Source organism: Maylandia zebra, unplaced genomic scaffold, assembly GCF_041146795.1.
Source record: "Maylandia zebra isolate NMK-2024a unplaced genomic scaffold, Mzebra_GT3a scaffold01, whole genome shotgun sequence".
NCBI lineage: Eukaryota > Metazoa > Chordata > Actinopteri > Cichliformes > Cichlidae > Maylandia > Maylandia zebra.
Genome location: NW_027490031.1, coordinates 2,140,113 through 2,164,884, shown reverse-complemented (window position 1 = coordinate 2,164,884; position 24,772 = coordinate 2,140,113). Strand labels below are relative to the sequence as shown.

The 24,772-nt window shown below is 41.7% G+C and overlaps 2 protein-coding genes across 3 annotated transcripts in view; one reads left to right on the top strand and one right to left on the bottom strand.

The window, feature by feature from the left end:
- The first annotated feature begins 657 nt into the window (after positions 1-657).
- Positions 658-9,242, top strand: LOC101467891 (uncharacterized). The gene is made up of 7 exons (XM_076880884.1): positions 658-791; positions 4,564-4,905; positions 5,003-5,131; positions 5,493-5,801; positions 6,707-7,033; positions 7,114-7,156; positions 7,951-9,242. Exons 1-7 carry the CDS (start codon positions 764-766, stop codon positions 8,015-8,017), a joined length of 1,245 nt encoding a protein of 414 aa, XP_076736999.1. The 5' UTR covers positions 658-763; the 3' UTR covers positions 8,018-9,242.
- A 2,057-nt stretch (positions 9,243-11,299) lies between these two features.
- LOC106676141 (NACHT, LRR and PYD domains-containing protein 3-like) overlaps positions 11,300-24,772 on the bottom strand; it is a 64,951-nt gene continuing 51,478 nt past the window's right edge. For both annotated transcript variants that reach the window (XM_076880861.1, XM_076880862.1), the window contains exons 10-12: positions 17,398-17,571; positions 14,209-14,255; positions 11,300-14,033 (exon numbers count right to left, since the gene is read on the bottom strand). In XM_076880861.1, the coding sequence (XP_076736976.1) occupies positions 13,501-14,033; positions 14,209-14,255; positions 17,398-17,571 (754 nt within the window). In that variant the 3' untranslated portion in view covers positions 11,300-13,500. The remainder of the gene's footprint in view (positions 14,034-14,208; positions 14,256-17,397; positions 17,572-24,772) is intronic.

Sequence of the window (24,772 nt, the reverse complement as noted above, 5' to 3'; positions counted from 1 at the left end):
ATTTCTTATAGGTTACTCTACAATAGGCTGCAAATAGCCTGAATGATTAGAAAAACGACAATGTCATTATAATTGTATATCTTTATATAGCATAAAAATAGAGAAGTAACCTCTCAGGTTCACAATTTTCTGTGAAAACATTTTTAATAGCCCTATACCTGAATTTGCATAATTTCATGAATCATGTTAAAAGTAGGTCCTTTACAGGCCTACAGTATAAACCTGTAAAGTGACTTACATATAATTCGTGTATTTTTAAAAACAACTGACTAAAACTATAGTTTTTACAATATTTGCATGTCAAATTAACATAATTGTTTTGTTATGAGTATTAAAGTATTTCACTGTTTTTGTTCCCAATATTTGTAGTTTTAACAAATAAATTTGATTATAATCACACATTGATGTTGTAAATATAACAAAAACATTCTGTTTAATAGTTTACAAAAGTTCACTGTGATTGAAACAGAAAAACATGTGTTTTGGGGTTTACTATACATTTCTGTAGGGATTTTACATGGTTTTTATGTCAATTTCACTGCCATTTTTTACAGTGTAGTTCTGTTTTCTCCCAGATAAAAATAGGACTATAGCACTGCAACACTATATACTCTCTGCCCGGGATCCCCTCCCCCATGACTGAACAGTGAACCTGAAAGTAAACTGGTGTTTGTGCTTCAGTCTCTGGGAGTGTTTGCAGTGTGCTGCTTTATGTGTCCGCAGTCTGACTGAGGATTAGACTTAATGGGATTTTGACTGCAGGATGAAGATTCTGCTGCTCCTCTTACTCAGTAAGAAAGACACTCTGATCCTCTGCATGCATGCATACACACACACACACACACACACACGCACACACACACACACACACGTCTGTAACTTGAGGTCATATTGTAACAACGACACTGATGACTGCTGTGTGTATTCTCCTGAATGAAGACCCTCTCTCTGCAGCTTTCACTGAGGGGGGACCAAATCAATCAGGACTTAAATTAATTACTTTCTCATATTTGATAGTTGTTTGGAGCACCACACACACAAAAGCACCTATGCCTAAATGGTGACTTTGTGTATTTAATTATATGTAAACTTTTATGTAATTGTGTTAAGTTCAATGAAAAACGTTTTTCATTGTTTTTCTGATTCCTCTGTCACTATGAATGAATTAAATTATTTAGCTAGATTTTCTTAAAGTGTTTATTTAATATATTGATCTATAAACCATCCATCCATCTCCTTCTGCTTATCCGGGGCTGTGTCGTAAGGGGAGCAGCCTACACAGAGAAGTCCAGACCTCCCCTTCCCCGGCCACCTCCTCCAGCTTGTCCGGGGGAAAACCATGGCATTCCTAGGCCAGCCGAGAGATATAACACAGAAAAGGTTAATTCCAAGCCCAAACCACTAAATTATAGGGTTAGGGTTAGGGGTTAATGACTAACCCTTCTAATAGTCAATAGGAAATGGACCAGACTCAGGGTGGTCAGGGTAGTTGTAAATGAGAAAGAAATAAAGTAAATACATGAATCTTACCAACTAGCACTGTTCTGCAGTACAATTATGCTTAAAGAAAAAAAATTAACTGTTTATCAGATCTGTCCGAACAGTTAAATTATAACCATTATAAACATTGACTAACATCATTGTTTTCTCTCATTCAGATATGTCCTTTCTCCTCAGATATGAAACCACATGAACTAATCGTCATGTGTCAACAGACCAAAAGGCCATTAGGCTGATTGTTCAGTGCAGTAGCTGTCAGATCACTGAAGCATCTTCATTTTAAGTCTTTGGATCTTTGAGACAGTTCTTTGGCATTTAGGCTCAGCAGCACTTAGGTCACCTATCAGTTCCACACTCTTTATCAGTACCCCGACATCACATCATCTGGCTTTTCTCTTCATCAGCAGTGTTTGTCAAGTTACATGAAAAAAGTAATCAGTACCATTACTGATTACTTCCCCCAAAAAGTAATCCTCTTACTCTACTGATTACTTATTTTCAAAAGTAATTAGTTACTTAGTTACTTTTTAAAAACATGATTTACAACCTGAATAGTGTTATGGAATAAATATATATTCTTAGTGCTTATTTTCTGTTTATACTGTTTTATAGAGTCCAGTGTAGAAAAATGCCACTTTAAGTTATAAGGAGTGTGAAAGGTCACAGAGTAATGTCTAAGACAGGAAACTGCACGCTTTGTGCAGGCTTGCAGAGTACAGGAAGTGAGACTAGGTAGAGTGCAGCGCAGGAGCTGTTTTGATTGAAACTCTGTGTGACCATGTGTGACGTATAACCGAATTATATTATACCCATTTGGCTTGTAATGCCTTAGACCTGTTGATGCTTGCTAGCATCTGCAGCTCTCCTTTTCTGGAAATGTAGAATAAAGATGATTTTTGAGCTTTGACCACACTGAGTTGTGTTTTTTCTCGGTCAGTAAAAGAATATAAAAGAACCGGATGTGATAATAGATAAATTAGATAAATAGATAATTGATAAAGTGATAGATCTTTCAGCCCAATTCTACTTTTTCTGCATAATCCATCATACAAAATGTAATCAAATTTTTAAAAAGTCTCATTTAAATTTTTTTGTATTAGTTTTAATCTTTTAACTTCATGTTTCAAGCAAAGATTTAATTATATGCAACATTCCCTAACTGGAGGAGATTTCTTTAACATTTGAACCTATTTTCTGCACATTCCAGGACATAAAATAAAATAGGCTTTTGTGTTTACACTCAGTCTTTCAAATAGATGCAAGTAAAACACAGCAGAAAATAAATAAAATCAAAGACTCAGCGGTCCTGTTGCTCTATTTTCACCTGTAAAGCAGGAGTGGGGCAGGCAGGTGTTTACCCTGGTGCAGGTGTGCCGCAGCGGTCAGTGGAAGAATCAGCAAGTTTGTCTGTGAGTTTCCCATTACGTGGTAGCGTACCCGGTGCTTGCTCTGAAGTTTAGGGGGTTTTTTCGCTGTAAAAAGAAGTTTTCTTCCCACGCAGTGAACAGTGGACACTAATGTTTTCGTCACATTTTATGGAATCAAACTCAAAGTAAGGTCAGTACTTCCACGCTTTAAACGCTGCACGCTCATACTCTCTCCCGCACTCGATATGTGATCCATTGTTGATCTGCACACAGCTGTTGCCACAAACGTTGCCCTTGCTTACGTCACTGTCATGAGACATTCTCGCAAAAAAAAATCACGGTTTTAGTAACGCAGTATCGCAGCGTTCCTACGGGAAAGTAACGGTAATCTAATTACCTTGTTTGCAATAGTAATCCCTTACTTTTTACTTGAAAAAAGTAATGGTATTACAGTAACACGTTTCTTGCAACGCGTTACTGCTCAGCTATGTTCATCAGCAGTGTTAGTCAGTAAGTGACTGGCTGCTCCTGTATGGGATTACAACGATGCCACCTTATCCCATAGTCCAGCTAATGATGCGATTCACATTCGTATAAATGCAGCTAATCAACGTGGATGACAGGCTATGACAGCGTCCTTATGTGCCGGTGTTTTAGCGAGCAAAGCTGCTGATGTGGAGTGAAGCCACGTTAATGACAACGTGTACAACCATTGGAGATGTGAGCAGGACAGACGGAACAATTGACGGGAAAAGTGTGGCCTTTATACCAGTTTTTAAATTGTGTTGATCGGCCACGTAAAACCAGAATTATGATAAAAATATCTGCAATGTTTGGTTTTCTTCCTGAATACTATCGTTGTTTATATTTACTGCAGGAAGAAACGGTAAAAACTGCGTTTTATAAAGAAAACGCTCGAAAGCCTGTGAGCAAAAACGACTCCAAAAAAACTCCGCCCTTTCTTATTGGTCGAAAAATGTAATGTATGTAACATTCCAAGTTTTCAAACCTCACAGGAAAATCTTGATAACCAAAAACTCTTTGATGTGATTGTTGTCATCACTGAACTATGCACACAGACTTGTAAGAACACACTTCAAGATACACAAGTCTGTTTTGAATTTTGCTTTCTTCTCTAATGAATAATGTTTTATTAATTCTTTAATCACTTGCAGCTTAAGAGACAGAGAATTAAAGTGGACAGTATATCCGTGGTTTGTCTTTGACATAAACTCATTGCTACAAAACTGATGCTCTTAGACAGGCTTTTAGTTTCACTCTCCTAAAGGTAGTGGGTTGGCTACCAGCCACTGCCTCATGACTCCATCTTCCCTGTGTTCTGTATGTTGGTTTTAGGTTTTGTTTGCTCAGTTTAGTTTTTTTTGTGTCTCAGTTGTTGTTTTGCCTTTTGTTTTGTAGTGTCATCCAGTTTTAATAAACAGCTTGCCTTTTTTATAAAAATAACTTTCTTTTGCAAGTGTCTGCTTTTGGTTTCACTCTCCACTCCTCACGGTCCACCAGCTCAGACCATGACATAGGTGTGAAAATCTCTGATGCTGAATTGATCACTTGTAAACAGAACCCATCTTTGCATCTGTAGTTAAACTTTCACCTCATGTGCATGTTGGTCCTCATACTGTCTCACCTGATGTTACAAAATCACTGCATTCATCTGCTTCATATTTTCTCTCCTCAGTTTCCCAGCATGCCACAGCAGTGGAGGTGTACGAGGGGGCAGAGTCTGTTCTGCTGCCCTGTCAGTTACTAGCTGCTCCCAGTGAGTTCACAGCAGCAGTGTGGGACCGCAAGGACCTCAACATCCCAACAGTCCATGTTCGTGTGAAGAGTGGTGATGATTTGGATGACCAAAACCAGCGTTACACCAACCGAACATCTATGAGTGCTGATGCTCTGCAAACTGGAGACCTCAGCCTCACTCTGAGAAACCCGACAGTCTCTGACAGTGGAACCTACACCTGTATCCTCCGCATCGCTGGACGAGATGTGAGCTGGATTTACTTACAACTGAAGGTCACAGGTCAGTGACGTAGACAGAGGTTAGAGGAGAAGTGAACTCTAAATTTATCAAAATCTGCTGGATGATGTTCAGGTTTTTGTGTTTGTGCTAATTACAGAACCTCCTCCTCCACCTCCTCCAGTCTGGCCCAAAGTTCTCTCAGCTGTCTTGGTTCCTGTGGTTGTCCTGGCTATTTGCTGTGGTATCGGCATGTTTTGTGGATATAAAAGGCTGAAAAATAAAGAAGGTATGTAGGAGTGTATGTCTGCGTGTTACTCAATAATTCTATGAAAAATCTGGATGCTTCTATCCTTCATAATCCTTAGTGTCATTGATCCATTACTTAGTTCTACAGTGTTTCATTCCTTGAGTGTAATATTTTGCAGCACTTCTGAGTTTCATTACCCTGTTTCCGGTTCTGTTGCTCCATTGATGTTAGTTCCCTTTTGTGATCTCTTTGTTATTTGTATCCCTGCTTCAAAATGAAACTTAAAAGCATCAGGTGACATTGCACATTGCTCATAACAGTTAGGTTCAGAAAAGAATCTGTCAAAGGAAGTTTGCTGCTGATGCTGTACAGCTCATGTTGTGCTTGGTTGTTCTTTCAGTTCGTGAGGTGGAGGTGGGTTCAGGTGTGACGTCTGCCAAGCTGCCCTGCAAAGCCACAGTTCACCTGTCTCAGGTAAATAAAGTTGTGTGGAAGGACAGAGATGGCAGGATAGTCCACGTGTATCAGGAAGACTCTGATCAGCCTGAAAAACCGCACAGACGTTACAGGAGCCGAACAGAAATGAATGAAGACCTCAGTCTGACCCTGACATACCCCACAGAAACTGACACAGACACCTACACCTGCACCGCCTACAGCAGGGAGGGAAAAGTCCTGATGGAGAAAAAAGTGGAGCTGAAAGTCAAAGGTCAGTGTTGCAAATGATCCTTATTCACAGATTGTGTGTGACAATTTGATGGTTTGGAAGAACTAATGAAGGTATTTGTGGGAAATTGATGGAAGAGAAACTGTTAAATATTAGCAGTTAATGAGGCGGCCAAGCTCAAAGATAAATTTGAACACAGCAGATACTACGGTTATTCTGTCTAAAATTTTAAATTGTTTCATGATCGGAAACATTTATGGGTGACAAATAAATAAAACCATATTAACCCCGGAGAACCCATGCTCTGCTTCTGCGTAAAGTCCAGTTCACCATTACCTTTTTATAATTATTTGAACAATTCAGGAAACCAATGGGGTCGGCTCTGACCCCATTGGTTCTCCAGGGTTAATATGGTTTTTAACGTTAGATAAGATAACCCCGGTATATACAAAATGCAGTTTTTAAATGCTGATGGATGACAGTGAGCTGAGTTTCTCTTGTTCACAAGGAGCTCACCCAAAACCCTGGCTGATTGTGACACCCGTTTTCATACCTTGGCTCATGTGATTTTGTAGAGGATCATCAGGGGGTCATTTGTCCCTCTTTGGGGTGTTACTCCCACTGGGTTTAAATCTGGGACTCCCCACCATTTGACCTTTAGAACTGAAGAAGCTTCTCGGATCAGAGGTGAAACGTCTTCAAGCAACTTACCAGATGCTTTTTTTCCCAAGCTCCTTAGACTATTCTGTCTAAGATTAAAAACATTTTATGATCTGAAACATTTATGGGTAACAAATATGCAAAAACAAGAAGAAAGAAATCAATTACTTCATGGTACTGCATGTTAGAAAGCATCTGCAAGTGATTTAACAGAAAAAAAAACTGGTGGATTAAAAAGTCAAATGTTTGTCTTTATAGAGCTCATGTTGTGTTTGTTGTCCTCTCAGACTGTCATGTAGAAGTGAAGGACGGGGCGAAGTCTGTCCTGCTGCCCTTTCAAACCACAGAAAACCTGCCTGAAGACACTGAAGTGGTGTGGAAATGCCTTGAACCCAAGTACATGAAGGTCTATGTGTATGAGAACCGCTCTGACCATCCTGACAAACAGGACGAACATTACAAAGATCGAACGGAGATGAAGAAAGACCTGCTGACCGCTGGAGACCTCGGTCTGACCCTGAAAAACCCCACGGAGGGTGACAGTGGGAGATACGGCTGTGAGGTCAACAACAAGGAAACCTGGAGATACAAGAGAGTGTGGCTCACAGTCATAGGTTAGTTAGTGAGTTAGTTCATGATTTTTCATGTTGGTTTATTTATTTGTTTGTGTGACTCTCTTCTGTTTCCTCTGCAGGGAATAACCAGGCCAAGAAACAAACAGATAACATCAGGATCAGGTCCAATGATCAATCAGTTTGATGTGTTCGTTTCATTATTAATCTGATTTCAAAGAGCAAAGGTCCGTGAAGGACATCATGAACAGACAATGGATGAAGGGCGGAAGATGATTTCACCTGATACTGAGCCCTTTGTTTGTTATTAGTCTCAGTGAGGTCAACAGTCTGTCCTCATATTTGTCAGTTCTCAGTATGATTAGACAAGCAACAGTGTCACTTTACTGTTGGCTGTTTCAGTAACATGAAGAAAGTACAGTGCAAGAAATATATCAATATCATCTGCATGTGATGTGAAAGAATGTGAAGCACCATTTATACATTTGTTCAATGAACATTTTATATAGACTAAGGTACACAAGTATTCATTAACCCTTTAAAACTGTTAGGAGCGGTAGACGGATGGATGGATGGATGGATAAAATCAGAGATTCAGAATCAGAATGGGGTTTATTGCCAGATGTTGAGGTTTACAACATTAGGAAATTGCTGCGGTGCTTCAGTGCAAACAATAAGAATTAAAGTGCTATGTAGAAAGAAAGATATGTGCATGAGATATACATGAGATATATACATGAGAATAAGAATTAAAAGTGCTATGTAGAAAGAAAGATATGTGCATGAGATATACATGAGATATATACATGAGAATAAGAATTATGAGTGCTACGTAGAAACATATATACATGAGTGCAGGTGGTGATCAGTGCCAAACATGAAATGATGCAGTGACACAGCGTAGGGTCATGTGTTAGTGGCGGGGACAGTCATGTGGTTATTGTTCATGTGTCCAACAGCAGAGGGGAAGAAACTGTTCTTATGGCGAGAGGTTCTGGTGCGAATGGACCGGAGCCTCCTGCCTGAGGGGAGCAGGTCAAACAGACTGTGTCCAGGGTGAGAAGGGTCAGCTGAGATCCGGGCTGCACGCCGCAGTGTCCTGGAGGTGTACAGGTCCTGCAGAGATGGGAGTCTGCAGCCAATCACCTTCTCAGCAGAGCGCACAACACGCTGCAGTGTTGGAGGAGTTGTACTTACATCTCATGCCATCAGCTTGTCCTAGGTCATGGTTTCCTCCCACATATAGCTTTGCAAAAATTGCATAAAAAGCACTTGCAGCAACAAAAACATAATATTCCAGAAACACGCTTTGCCGATCCGATCAGCTGTTTGTAACACTTCCTATGTTGAAATAGACGTAGACGAACGATGGCATGTCCATGTTACCTGCTTGAAACTGGAAGTAACGTCATTTTCACAAAAATTGTAGGTTGTTTTTTTGTTTTTTTACCTTCGACACCTGTTACGGCCCGTCTAGGGCCAGGCCATAACATGAGTGAGGCATTCGCTTCCCCCCCCCCCCAAGACCCAAGCAGCCACAAGAAACAAATCCGTTAGATATGAGGTGATTTGTTTACAATGTGAAATAAAGGAACCAAAACGGGAGTGTCAACACTTCAGGGTGAGCCAAGGCCAAAACAATAAACAAAACAAATCTACACAAATCCCGCACCCCTGACCTTACCAAAACAAAGTCGAAAATAAAGACAGAGTCTGACCTCCTTAACTAACTCAAAACAGGAGAAAACGGGTGGTCAAAAGAAACGGCAGCTCACCCCTACCCACTCCACTTCCACAACTTTCAAGCGCACTGCAGCCAGTGGCTGCCACAGGAGTACTGCTGGGTCATGAGGAGAAACGCGAGGACCTCTCCCCACTGTAGCACTCCAGCCTCCTTTTAATGGGCGGGTCCTCCAGCTGGGACCAGTCACATCGGGGCGGTGTATCCACGCACCAATCGGAGCAGGGCCCTGGCACAGCTAAATTAACATAAAAAGACACAACACCTGCACAAAACAAACACATGGACATGCGAGTTCGTAACACACCTTTAAAGCCTACACTGGTGTTTTTACACTGTATAGTTTCTGGAATGCTTAGAACTCAAATTGCTTTGAATAATTTATTTTGATGCACATGCTGGGCTTTTTTTTGCAAATTTAGATTACAATATTTATTTTCGTTTTTCCTGCAGTATATAAAAATTGGTGTATCTCAAAAATAAAACTATGACGACACTCAAAATAAATTTCTTGTTGTTGGAAGCTATTTTGTGCAAGTTTTTTGTATTTACTGGTTTGAGGGATAAACATCTGGAATTTCTATAACTACAAATGTAAAAAAAATGAAGAACAATTTAAATTTTTTTTGTTGTTTATTTCACTTTTTTGCAATTTATGTAGTTACTATGGACTTAATGCATACACATATTACAATTTGGTCTATAATAGTTGTATTGATGTATGGCAACTTAAAATGCAGCATGAAAAAATATAAAGATAAGCTGTGGCAGACTTCTATGGTAGGTCGTAAAGGGTTAAATAAACAGCATTTATACATCCGTTTTCCTCTGCTTACCCATTTCAGATTCAGGAGGGCAAAAGTTGGAGCACATCCTGGACACGCTGCCAGTCTAAAGTTCCTCTCATAGCACTCAGTTACTCAGTTCAATTTTATTTATACAGCACCACATCACAACAACAGTCACCTCAAGGCACTTTATATATTAAGGTAGACCGTAAAATGTTACAAATTTTGAGAAAACCCAACAATCATATGAGCAAGCACTTTGGCGACAGTGGGAAGGAAAAATTCCCTTTTATCCATTCTTTATTTGTCAAGGGATTATACAGACTTGTACACATTATATGCTTCTTACATGACATTAGATTTTGCAAACCAATTTGGCTTTTATTGTAAACCAAAAAAAGTATGATAGAGAAAAGAGTATGTATGCATCCAGGTACGCACAGGCTCACTCCTGGTGGCTGCGTGTCGAGGCCTGGAGCCTGGGGCTCGCTCGGGCCCCTTCGGGGGTGGGGTGCCCTCGGCCTCTCGGCCTGGGGCTCGGTCACTCTGGCACAGCTGGCTGCCGGCGGAGCTCATGGGCACGTGACTGCAACCCCCCCTAGCCTATGCTCTGCGGCTGCTGAGTGACCCCTCATCTGGGACTTCATGCCCTGGAGGATGGGGCTGTGGAAAAACTAGTCCATGCATTCATCTTTAGTAGGCTTCACTACTGTAACAGCATCTTTACAGGTCTACGTAAAAAATCAGTCAGACAACTGCAGCTCACTCAGAACTCTGCTGCTCGAGTCCTCACTAAGACCAAAAAAGTGGACCACATCAGTCCAGCTCTGAGGTCTTTACACTTTACACTTTCTGCAAAAGTTTATATATTTTTTTCTTTTGTGATGTATTCTCATGTGTAAGACACTTGCTTGGCAACCCAGCTAACGTTAGTACTGCTCTATTTTAGCAATCTTTTCTATAATTAATTCAGTATTTTTAACCCTATTCTCGTAATTAACTCAATATTAATGACTTTAATCTCGTAACTGACTTTTTTTTTCCTAAATATGGTGTAAAACTGCCTCGTAATATTATTTATTTCTATGGTCAGAAATTATTTTTGTAATCTTCTCACCAAAACAGACCTGAAATAATCCCTACATGTTCCATCTGTCATGGTCCCCGTGCCTGCTCGGTTGGCCCTGTGTGGCTACATGTTATGTTTTTGTCTGTTCTCTCTCTCCTCTCTCTCTGCTCGCTGCCTGGGCGGAGCTCATTGTGAGCTCCCGGCCTCCACCACCTGTAGGCTATCACCTGTGGCTCCTCACCTTGTTTGCTCCCGCTACTTAAGGCAGTGACTGAGAGCACCTCGCCGCTGGACTATTGAGTAACGCTCGTCAGTGCTACTTTAGCCTCAGCCAGTTTTGAGCTCTGTCCGTGAAAGTTCCGTGTTAACTCTTGTTCTCTGTATGCAGATCTCTCGTGCTTGGTTTGGGGACTCTGGACACTTTTCCCGACTCCTCTCTGCACCCCTGGGAACCCTGGCCCCCCTCTCCTTCACCTGTATATAGTGCACCTGGAGTGTGTAAATAAACCTGTTTTTCTGAGACTTCAGTCTGCGCCGAGTCCTCCCTGCTCCGCCGTGACACTATCTTCATTTGCAGGAATGAGAAAGCCAAAAACCAAACCATGCCCTTCCTGTCAGGCTCCAAACACCTGCAACAGGAAGATGTGCAGTGGATGCCTGGGCAGCCTGAAGCCATGAAGTAAGAAACTAACAAGACATGAATATACACATAAAATATTTATTCATAAAAGAGCATAAATAAAAAAGTTATTCACATCAGAATAACATCGTCACACTAAAGACATCAAACTAGAAAAAACTTCAACTATTTTAATTTAAGCTACCTCTGATTTTTAATTTAATTGGCTATTAACTGAGAGACAAAACATTTCAAGATGGATAATTTAGAACAGTTTAGAATAGAATAGAATAGAATTCAACTTTATTGTCATTGCACATGTCACAGGTACAGGGCAACGAAATGCTGTTTGCATCCATCCAGAAGTGCTTTAGCCATGATATAGATATATTACAATATATGTTAGCAATAATATAGATATGTAAGTATATTACAGAAATGGGTCTATTATGGTCAAGGTAACTTTATTTATACTCATAGGCAAGGTAAATTTTCTTTACAGAAAAAAATGACAGCATTTGGCATCCCTTTAAAAACACACATACCTAGTACAGATATACACCTCACTGTGGCACATATATAGTAATTTTAATATTTCGAATCAAAAACAGTTCTTATTTAATTCAGTGACAGCAACGGGGACAAAGCTATTTTTATAACGCTTTGTCCTGCATCTCGGAAATAGAAACCTCCGTCCTGAGGGAAGAAGCTGAAATTCACCCCTTAGAGGATGGGAACCATTTTTAAGGATTGATAAAGCCATCCTCTGTACCTGCTTAGAGTACAGGGAGGCTAAACAAGACTGTGGCTCACCTATCAGACGACTGGACCATCTCACTATCTGATTTAGAGAGTTTTTCTCTGTGACAGAGGTCTGACCGAACCATGCCACCAAACAAAAGGATAAAACAGACTCAATAAAAGAACGAGAAAACAAAGTTAAAAAAATTTTGTCAATGTGGAAATGAACAAGTTTCCTAAGGCAATAAAGGTGCTGGTGACACTTTTTACAAACTGATTTGCAATTTTGATCAAAGTTCAGTTTTTCATTTATTATGGTCCAAAGATATTTATATGATTGCACTTGCTCTATTTTCTGACCTTTAATTAAAGTGACTCCGTGCCCATTTTGTTGTTTCCTAAAATCAACAACCATGTCTTTTGTTTTAGATATGTTCAGCTGGAGATAAGACTCCTCCCACCACTGAACAAAGTCATCAATGACTGGGCCGTGGTTAATTTCACCCTCTTTCAGAAAGCTGACAATAACAGAGTCATCTGCATATTTAATGATGGCCCTGTTTTCATATCTGCTCTGACACATGTTTGTATAGAGAGTGAATAATAAGGGCGATAGGACGCAGCCTTGAGGAGAACCTGTGGAGGAGAACACTGGGTCAGACAGAACCCCATTTATTCTCACTCTTTGTGACCTGTCAGTTAAAAGATCTAAAATCCAGCCCACCAGGTTTTTCCTGATTTCAAACTGTTCTAAAAAGTATTTTAATTAAAATATGGGGCTGTATTGTATTACAAGCCGAAGAAAAATCAATGAAAAGAAGTCTTGCAAAAGTCCCTTTACTCTCTACATGTTTAAGAATCAGATTTAGTAAAGTCAAAAGTGCGTCCTCCACTCCTCTGTTGGGCCTGTATGCAAACTGCATTGGATCCAGCTGACCTTCAGTCTCTTTCATAATCACATTTCTGATGATTTTTTCAAAGACTTTCATGACAACTGAAGTGAGGCAACAGGCCTGAAGTCGTTTAGATTTAGGGACAGGAACCACGACTGCTTCTTTCCAAAGAGTGGGCACATGTTGTGTTTGCAAGGATTTATCAAAAATAACCTGAAATATAGGACTGAGTTCATCAGCACAAGATTTAATTAGGCAGCCACTAATATTATCAGGACCCTGGCTCTTGTTCACATTGACTGTATGAAAGGCCTTTTTGACATCGCTGAGGTCAATGATAAAGTGCTGAGTATCTCTCAGTTTCTGTTTCACTTCCAAAATATCCTCGCTGAAATCAGAAGAACTAAAATGAGCATAAAACATATTTAAAGCGTTTGCAAAATCTCTGTCTGAATTAAAACCATCTAAAATGATCTGACTGCTGCTCTGGGGATTTTGAAACCCTGCTGTGGTTTTCATACAAGTCCAAGCAGACCCAATATTTGTTGCAGCAAATTTGCTTTCAAGAAGGTTTTTGTAGCTCTGTTTTGCTTTCAAGATCTCGATTCTCAGTTCCTTGGAGTGTTTCTCTAACAGGGAGACACTCTTTACACTCAACTCAGCACAGGGACACTGAGGAACCAAACCACAGTCCAAACCCAGGATAAAGAGGTTCAGTGAATGTGGTGTTGAAGGTGTGGAGGTGGATCAGAGTGTCAGAGGAGACTCTGTAGAAGGACAGAGTGCCAGCAGGACAGTCCACATACACTGCCACTCTGTTAGAGACAGAGGAGGAGGTGGAGGAGGAGACAGATTCTGATGTCTGGTTATGATAGACGGAATCAGGACGACCATCATAGCATGAAAGACTCCAGGACTGATCATTCCATCCAAACGCACAGTAATCACTGTCTCCTTTCCATCCAATTCTTCTGTAACTCACTGATATAAAAACTCTTCCTCTCCACTCGACCTCCCAGTAACATCGACCAGTCAGACCAGTTCTACAAAGCAGCTGGTAACAGCCATCAAATCTGTCTGGATGATCAGGATATGACTGAACCTCCTCCACATGTGTCACCTTCCTGTTGTTGTCAGACAGTTGGAGCTTTGTGTGAACTGTGTTTGTGTCGATTGTGAGTTGACAGGAATCTGATGGAGAGAACAAACACAATCCAGCTGCAGTTATTGATCCATCATCTGTTTATTGATTGACACTTTGATGATGACTCCTGACATCAGAGATGTGAATGAGTGATGTGACAGTTTGAAGATGGTTGAATGTGTGCTGCTTTGTTTTCATGAATCCCATTAAAAACACACTTACACTTCCTCAGACCTGGTCTCAACCATCGGACTCCAGCAGGCTCCACCCTGAAAGGAGGAGGGGGGTCAGACCAGCACAGTCAGCATGCATACATGGACATTACATGGCTCTCATACACATACTGTTAGACATTGATAAAGGAACAGTCCAACATTTTCACAAATACACTTCAATCCATATGTGGATCAAACTGCTGATAAGTTGGATTGATCCTGTATCTGTCTGTACACAGCTGTATTGAATGAAATATGAATGATTCAAACTCTGACCTTCATTATCTTAATATTCCTCTTATGTTAAGCTGGGGAGGAAACTGGCCAGCATTTGCTGTCCACCAGAGCTTATCAACAACAAAAAACAGCTTGTGCATCAACATAAACTATTTCCACAGTGAAATTTGAGTTCTAAGCATGCCAGAAACTATACAGAAAAGCCAAAAATGACTTTAAAAACCACCAGTATAGGCTCATAAAGGCCCTAAAGAGAAAAACTAAATTTTAAGTGAATGCAGCATCGGCTTCTGCACTATGAGCATCATGTTAGCAAAGGTAGGAGAGCCAAGCACGAAAGAGGCACCGCAGGAAACAGTTTTTCGGCGAAAGTTATGTTCAAAAAAACTGCCCCTCCGACAGCCAAACCCATCTGTTCTCTGATTGGATTGTTACATTTGTGATTGACATGACATTGACCAATCAGATGAGAGGAAGAAAAATAGGGTCAAGATTCGTACTTGTAACTTGCAGGGTTTTTTTTGGCTAAGTCCACACACAAATCTTTTTTACACACAAATCTTTTTTACACACACAAATCTTTTTTACACACACACACATTCTTTTTACACATACAAAACTGATTTACAAGTACAAAATATTTATGACCACATTTTGAACCCATAGTTTTCATTCAAAGACTTTATGGCTTTAATACCTGGGGGGCCGGTCTGTAGTCAAAATGCCCAATTTTCTGTCCCAGTCCAGCCCTGCAGGTTAATACTGGCAGTGTCACCATGCCAGCTGACTGCATTTCATCATCAGCCAGTGTTGTTCTTTATCAATATTACCAAAGTTTACCATAAGGCAGCATAGAAAGTATTTACTTACTTTCAGGTTTCATTCAAATGTTAGTCTTTTCATTCGTTTCCCCACTTTTTTCCTGTTTCAAAATCAAACACCAGTTTGTGAGAAGATTATCTTCTTTTTTAATAGGCATTGGTTTTGCATTGGCATTGGCTAATTTGCCAATTGTATGTTAAAAATGTTTTTGCCCAAAACATATGTGCACTACATGTCAGTAAAAATACTATGCAAATATTGATGTCCTTATCTGCTGAACACTGACTGATTGTATCTCTTGTACTTTATCAACGCAGTATCTAAAAACTTTGCACCGTAGTGGTTAAAATCTCATTCTAATAAGAGTTAAAAGCGCATTTGGTTATTAGGTTTATAGGGTTATTGAATTATGGTGAACGGTTGGTAGAATTGTTTTTAGCATTATCTGCCAATAACATCTGCCACCTTTCCAAATCTGTGCCCCTACCTGGCCCCCCCCCAACAAAAGTTTTCTAGACACTGTTAACGTTAGCTGTAAGTCACAACTAACCAAACAAGCTGGTTATGAAACTCTTTGGGAAGGTCAATGCCAGGGTTGCTGGTGAGGAGAGTCCATCCGTTAGTTGAACCTCGGATACAGGAGGAACAATGCAGTTGTCATCCTGGTCGTGGAACACTGGATCAGCTCTTCATCATCTCAAGAATACTTTAGGGTACATAGGAGTTTAGAGAACTTGAAGAAGGTATTCGACCATGTCCCTTGGTGGGTCCTGTGGGAGGTGCTCCGGGAATATGGGGTGTCTGGCCCATCACTACGGGCCAGAATCCTTATACACCACTGTAAGATCTTGGTCTGCATAGCCGGCAATAAGTTGGACTTGTTCTTGGTGGGTGGTGGACTTCGCCAGAGCTTCCCTTTGTCATCAATTCTGTTCATAATTTTTATGGACAGAAATTCTAGGCTTCTAGGCTTAGCCAAGTGGGTGAGAAGCTCAGCCATTTGAGAAATGCTAAGAGTAGAGCCGCTGCTGATCTAGAGAAGGATGCCTCATCTAGAGATGATCTAGAGAAGGATGCCTCCTGGGGGCCTGAAGTTAAGGTTATTGGAAGTCAAGTCCCTTTGGATAAGTTAACTGATACCCTCGGTCTGCTTACTTCTCATCTTTCTCACACTATAAGGAATCTCGGAGTGTTTTAGATAGCTATTTTAAATTAGAGAAGCAAGCATCCACAGTAGTGAAAACCAGGTTACGTGAAATTGCCAATCAAAGCCTTATCTTTCTCGAAGAGATCAAGAAACACAAATTCATGCCTTCATCACTTCCAGTCTGGATTACTGAGATTCTCTCTATTTCTCTTCATTGCTCACAGTTAGTCCAAAATGCTGCTGCACGTCTTTATCGGGTGTTAGAATGCACACATCACTTCAGTTCTGGCTCCATGACAAATATCATATTAATTTTAATATTAGTTTACTTACTTTTAAAGTTACAAATAATATGGCACCCAGTTATTTAAGCCAACTCCTCAACATGGATGACAACAAAAAAGCACTGATATTGTCTAACCAGATGTTCTTAGTACAACCAAGGTCTCAATTGAAGCATAGAGGAGATCTGGCATTTACAGTAGTATCACTCAGACACTGGAATAATCTGCCAGAGGATATTTGACTTCAAAGTCTATTCAGTCTTTTAAATCACATCTTAATGCTCACTTTTTCACTTTGGCTTTTAATTCAAGTTCAGAAAGATCATTTCTAACCTTCACTAAAGCGGTTTCTATGAAAGCTGACTAAAACTCATAAGACCTTCCTCTCCAGAGGACTTGTTTGACAGCTACTCTTTCAAGAATTTTTGATATGAAAGGAAGGCTGGAGTTTAGCCTATAATTAGCTAAAACCACTGAGTCAAGAGATGGTAAATACATACAAGAGAATGATGGCCATGACAACCCAATGCCCAGTGAATATTTCATGCAGCAGAAACCCAAGAAAGAGAAGCAAGAGGAGGAACCATCATGTAAGGAGAGGCCCCTGCACGATATGTACCACTGGCAGATAGACACTTCCTTGCACATCCAGAAATCCTATCAGTGGTTGGATAAAACTGGACTGAAAAAGAGCACAGATCCATACCTGAGAGTGTCCAGTCTCCAGCCTAAATCCCTCAGACCAGCTGACAGCAGCTCCATCCCTGAGCCCCCTGGTTGATTGTAGCTCAGGTCCAGCTCTCTCAGATGGGAAGGGTTGGCACTCAGAGCTGATGCCAAACAAGTACAGCCTTCCTCTGTGATCAGACAGCCTGACAGACTACATACAAAAAAAACAGCAACAATTCAATCTATTTGCATCCTTTCAATTGAATTAAGCAGCATATAAGTGATGATTCCCATCAGTCATCTCACGTTTCTTAAGAGTGTAAGGGAGCACCCTACAAATCGAGGTCACGATTCAACTTTCTAGGAGAGACTGCTGTTAAAAAAAGGAAAAAAATATGTAGGTTCCACCTTTGGCTCATACCATCACCAGGCAAATTGAAGATATAGCAGGGGACACTAAGACACAGTTGTTGAAGAGGTACATAATTCAGGTTAATGAGTCTACTGAAATTGACGGCTAATACTAATAATAATAAAAAATAATTTCCCCCAGGGATCAATAAAGTATTCTGATTCTGATTCTGATTAATACTACTTGTATGTGAAAGATATATGTGTGCATGACAACATTTTTTTTTGCGCTGTCACTACCAAGCAAAACCAGTGGTGTAGAACTATTCAAAATTCTGAATGGTTACATATCAGAAAAACTGGATTGGTTTCTCTTGGTCTGCATATACACAGAGAGCTGAGTGGAGTTTGCACTTGACTGCAAGTCTATGCACTGTCATTTACAGGGAAATTGTGATTATCCAAAAAATGTTACTTGAACCTAAAAACACAATAAACAGTGTCATTAAAGTCATTAACTACATCAAAGCGAATGCCCTAAACTCAGGTCTATTCAAGCGGCTTTGTGATGAGATGGATGCAAAGCACAAATGCCTTCTCTTACACACAGAAGTAAGATGGCTAACTAAAGGGAGATCCTTGGTCAGAATTTGAGTAATGAAAGCTTGTGCCGAGACTTATTCCAGGAAAAAAACTGTGATCCAAACCAAATTGTGAAGTATGGTTGACATAAGTGACAAACATTGCATGTCCTTGTCTCCCATTACTCCCAAATGGACTGGCTTCTTAGGTGGGAAACAAACAGCACTGACATACAAGAACAAAGCATACACAAAGGAGAAGGAAGAAAAAAATTGAGCATATGCACTATTGGATTGATGGAGCATGTTTTACAGATGAAATGGTGCCTCAGATCATAAAGACTCATAGATGAGTACAACTGATGCTAATAAGACAAGATAAGTGCTGCAGAAAAAAACATCAATCTGCTGAATTTAAGTTTTTATTTTACCGCTGAATTCATTAACATCAAGAATAGATGGAGTGAAAATCATTATCATATCATCATTACATAATTCTGTGTGGTTTTCTCATTTTAGCTAATTTCAGCTCTAAAATATATACTACCAGCCAGGTTTGGACACACTTCATTTAATGTGTTTTCTTTATTTTTGTTACTTTCTATAATGTAGATAATAGCCATAATCAAACCTAGCGTAATAAGACTATCTATAATGATCAAAACAGCACAACAAAGAACTCAGAACAGAAGTATTGAATCCTCTTCTTTTTATTCTTTTACTGGACAGAGAAAATGCGGAGTGAGAGTATGCAAAGTATTTATAATTATTTTATTCAATCATTACTTTCCGGAAAGGGATGTGCACGAGGCTAAGCCACTTGCAGATCTGAAGCATTAAGCTGGATGTGTATAACATAGTCAGTTATACGTCACACACAGTTTCGATCAAAACAACTTCTGCGCTTCACTCTGCCTACTTCCTCTTTTCTGTCTGCATCCTGTTCCTTTGCAGCTCTGCACAAAGCGTTCTGCACAGTTTCCTGTCTCACTCAGCAATCTATGACCTTTCACATACTGTATGACTGAAAGATGGCCTGCTTTAGTATACTGGCCTACATAAAACAATATAATCAGAAAATAAGCACTAAGAATATATATTTATTTCCTAACAGAAGCCATAATATAAAATACAAAAGACTCAAAACTGCTGGGTCACAAGGACCCAGAACAGTGACACCTAGGGTGTTGCCTAGGGATGGGTATCGAAACCCGGTTCTTGTTGAGAACCGGTTCCCACTGTTTCAATTCCCTGGAATTGTTTGCCGTTTTTGCAAATGATTCCCTTATCGATTCCAGTCGCCCAGTAGTGGTTTTAGATACGGGCGACACAGGCGGTTGCCCGGGGCGGCATCATGGTGGGGGGTGGGATCACAGGCATTGGCATTGGCAAAAAAAAAAAAATGCTCGTACTCATGCTGCCCCAATGTCAGCCAGCGCATATTGGGAATGGCATAGGCACCAATCGGTTTTCTATCGCCCATTTATTCACTGCAAACCGTTTTATTCTCCGCGGGAGTTTGCTTCATTCATCCTGGCCGCTGTTTACATCCCGCCAGACGCGGATGCGCAGGCAGCTCAGTGCGCACTCGCGGAGCAGATACTGCACATGGAGCGGACATACCCGGACTCTCTCATCATTGCTCTTGGGGACTTTAACAAAGCCAATCTGAGCCATGAGCTTCCGAAATATAAGCAGTATATTAAATGCCCGACCAGAGAGGAGAGGACATTAGACCACTGCTACAGCACGATCAGCGGGGCCTATCGCGCGGTGCCACGCGCTTCACTCGGACTTTCTGACCACGTCATGATCCACCTAATCCCCGCGTACAGACAGAGGCTGAAGCTCTCCAAACCTGTCGTGAGGACTAAAAAACTGTGGAGCAACGAGGCTGTGGAGGAGCTTCGCACGTGTTTGGAGTCTACAGACTGGGACACAATGAAGGCTGCTTCTAACAGCTTGGACGAGTTCACGGACACTGTCACCTCCTATATCCACTTCTGTGAGGACAGCATTGTGCCATCACGCACCAGGGTGAGTTATAACAATGACAAACCCTGGTTTACTCCTAAACTCAAAAAGCTGTGGCTGGAAAAGAGAAAGGCGTTCAGAAGCGGAGACAGGGACTGCTACAGAGAGGCCAAGTACAGGTTCACTAAAGAAGTGGACATTGCTAAACATCAGCACTCTGAGAAGATGCAGCAGCAGATCTCAGAGAATGACTCGGCCTCTGTGTGGAAAGGTTTTAGGAATATCACAAACTACAAGCCTAAAACCCCCCACTCCACTGATGACTTGCTCTTAGCCAACACCCTCAACGACTTCTACTGCCGTTTTGATGAGCCATCAGGCAGCCTTCACACCTCCAACGGCCCCAACAATAGAGGCACTTTGGACACTCATTCCCCCACCTCTCCCCCCTCCATAGAGCCATCACCACCTTCAAACTGTTCACCTACAACACCCCCCTCCTCACCCCACACAAAAGAGGATTTCACACCACCTCCTCCCACCACAACTCTTCATATTCATGAAGCAGATGTGAGGAAGCAGTTTAAGAGTCTGAATGCTCGAAAAGCTCCCGGCCCAGACGGTGTGTCTCCTGCCACCCTCAGACACTGTGCAAACGAGCTGGCCCCAGTGTTTTCTGGCATTTTCAACTCCTCACTGCAGGCATGTCATGTGCCTGCCTGCTTCAAGTCCTCTACCATAATCCCTGTCCCCAAGAAACCTAGGATCACTGGACTAAATGACTACAGACCCGTGGCTCTGACATCTGTGGTCATGAAGTCATTTGAGCGCCTGGTTCTCTCCCATCTCAAGACCCTCACGGCCCCCCTCCTGGACCCCCTGCAGTTTGCATACAGAGCCAACAGGTCTGTAGATGACGCCATCAACATGGCCCTACACTTCATCCTGCAGCATCTGGACTCCCCAGGAACCTACGCCAGGATCCTGTTTGTGGACTTCAGCTCTGCCTTCAACACCATCCTTCCAGACCATCTCCGAGGCAAGCTTTCCCAGATGAATGTGCCTGATCCCATCTGCCGGTGGATCACTGACTTCCTGACGGACAGGAAGCAGCATGTGAGGCTGGGAAAGAATGTCTCGGACTCCCGGACCATCAGCACCGGCTCCCCTCAGGGCTGTGTTCTTTCTCCTCTGCTCTTCTCCCTGTACACCAACTGCTGCACCTCCACCCACCAGTCTGTCAAGATAATCAAGTTTGCAGATGACGCCACTGTTATTGGGCTCATCTCTGACGGGGATGAGTCTGCCTACAGGAGGGAGGTTGAACGTCTGGTGTCCTGGTGCAGCCACAACAACCTGGTGCTGAATGCCCAGAAGACAGTGGAGATTATTGTGGACTTCAGGAAGTACACAGCTCCACTCCCCCCCATCATCCTGACTGACACCCCCATCACCTCTGTGGACTCATTCCGCTTCCTGGGTACCACCATCACCCAGGACCTGAAGTGGGAGCCCACCATCACCTCCGTCATCAAGAAAGCCCAGCAGAGGATGTACTTCCTGAGGCAGCTGAAGAAATTAAACCTGCCAACACGGACGATGATGCAATTCTACACTGCAATCATCGAGTCCATCCTCACCTCCTCCATCACCGTGTGGTACGCTGGAGCCACTATCAGGGACAAACAGAGACTGCAGCGTGTTGTGCGCTCTGCTGAGAAGGTGATTGGCTGCAGACTCCCATCTCTGCAGGACCTGTACACCTCCAGGACACTGGGGCGTGCAGCTCGGATCTCAGCTGACCCTTCGCACCCTGGACACAGTCTGTTTGACCTGCTCCCCTCAGGCAGGAGGCTCCGGTCCATTCGCACCAGAACCTCTCGCCATAAGAACAGTTTCTTCCCCTCTGCTGTTGGACACATGAACAATAAACGTACGACTGTTCCCACCACTAACACATGACCCTACGCTGTGTCACTGCATCATTCCATGTTTGGCACTGATCACCACCTGCACTCATGTATATATCTTTCTACGTAGCACTTTTAATTCTTATTCTCATGTATATATCTCATGTATATCTCATGCATATATCTTTCTACGTAGCACTTTTAATTCTTATTCTTACTTTTATTTTTTCATGTCTATTTAAGCGCAATTTATGACAGTATGTTTGCACTGAAGCACCGCAGCAATTTCCTAATGTTGTAAACCTGCTCAACATTTGGCAATAAAACCCTTTCTGATTCTGATTCTGATTCTGATTTGCTGGGAGTAAGGGCGCCCTCCGTTTGCGAGGTGTGCCCAGGGAGGAGAGGGCGGGGCGGCGGGGGATTCTCTGACCGGCTGGAGCAGCATCTAATAACCAACTCGCAAAATAAAACAAAATAAAAAACAAACCAACAAAAACACCAGACATCATGATACAGACTTATAATTTGCACCGATGTTTTTCCAAAATTCTATACACGAAAGGTGAGCACGAGAGCCCTCGGTGCGCCTGCTCGCTGCTGAAGTCAAAGTAAACTTTATTGTCATCTCCGCTACATACAGTCCAGTATATAGAGAGAGGAGACGACGAGGCTCCAGTTAGAGCAGTGCAAGTAAACAAACAATATATATAAGAAGAGTAAGAAAACAAATATACACTTTAGGACTCGGGGGTAAAGGGATCAATAACAATTTAAATTCTAAAGTTTGATGATTTAAAGTCTCACACACAACCCGTCGAAAGGGGAGGGGGCCCTACTGCTTCCAAATAGAGCACATTTCATTCATAATGATGTAAATCCAAGCCCATTATGTATTCATGATTTGAATCCTGGGTTGTGTGAAATCTCAGAAATGCACCCTAGACAAAGTGAATCTGTGAACTAAGGTGTAGGTGTGTTAGATTATGTTGTGGTGATCCTCAGGATGAAGGATTGGTGTTCATACTGGAGTGCAAAATTAAAACCAATGGAAGATGGACAAGAAAAGTTCAAAGCCATCAGGTGCTCGGTTTAGAAAAAAGAGAAAAGAAGAGGAGGAGAAACGAGCAAAAGATACAGATAAGCAGATGTGTCATTGGATAATGGCAGGTCATCCTGAAACAATCAGAATCAGAATACTTTATTAATCCCTAAGGAAATAATGTGGGTTACAGTTGCTCCAAGAAGAAATGGTAAAAATAGCAACAGTAACAGACTAAACTCCAAACAATACATTATGTTAGAGAGGGAGTGTTCGCCCAGGGCACCAAACAGACTAGGACCGCCACTGCAGTCGTCCCGAATGACGTCACCACGTTGCGTTGGCTGAAACGCTCAAAAGTTTGGTTATACTTTACAAGAGCGGATGACAACAGTGCAACTTGCAATACTTGAAAAGTAGATGTTTCATTTAAGGGAGGAAACATTACAAATATGCAAAACCATTTGCTCACAAAACACACGATAACCTTAAATGAATGTCGTGTTTTTAATTCCGCTTCGGACTCGTGAATCTCAACCCAGCAGCAGCGGTAACGTTTGCACGTCCTCTCCCGTTAATGCGGCAGGTAAATAATCAACTAACAGTGCATATTATGTTAGCGCAATCTGCCTTATTACAAGACCTGCCATTACTGTGCATTTAGTGACCATGATGAGAGAGAGTCTGGCTCAGACTTTGGCAATTCTCGCTGCAGTCTACCGGTAGCGTCTCCTTTCAAGCCAGGATAGACGAATGTCACCGAGCAGTTTGTGGTCAAAGCCTTGCACCCGTTTGCCACAGCAGATGCCCCCGATTTTCGGTAAGTGAATGTGTTTAATTGTAGGCAGGGACATTACTGGATATTCTTGTGTAATTGCTATAGAATCATTTATGTTATACTTTGTTATTGCTACAGACGAATATTTATTTTATTATTTTACATTTACAATTTTTTTTCCCGGGGTCCCTGTGACACCCCATTGAAGAGCTGTAGGCTGCGGATCTCTTAAGATCTCACTGCTGGGTTTGTAAGGCCATGTTACTCCTAAATTTCTATCTTGTTCAAAGAGAAGATAAAAAACAAAGTTCTAAGCTAATCAAACTTAGTGTTCTCCTTTTTTAAAAAGAATCGATAAGAGAATCGATAAGAGAATCGATATAGAATCGAATCGTTAAACAGAATCGAAAATGGAATCGGAATCGTGAAAATCTTATCAATACCCATCCCTAGTGTTGCCTGGTGTGGTATACCCCAGCTTCTATGGCTCGTGTGCTCAGAGCTTGTTCCTGTGTGGCGATAACTGGTGCCTCTGTGCTGTGTTTAGTCCAGCCACTGGTAGGATTTCTGGATGTCAGCAATCTCCTTGATCTGCCAATTGTACATACCGTGCAGTGCCTTGTCCTTACAGGATTTTCCTCCTCTTCCTCATCTTTTTTGGTTTCTGTTGCCTGAGGTATTCAATGAGCACGTTGTCAGTTGGGGCCATTCTCCCGATGTACTCATTTTTTTTTTTTGCCTCATCCTGGACTGTGGTGCTGACACTCACCAGTCCC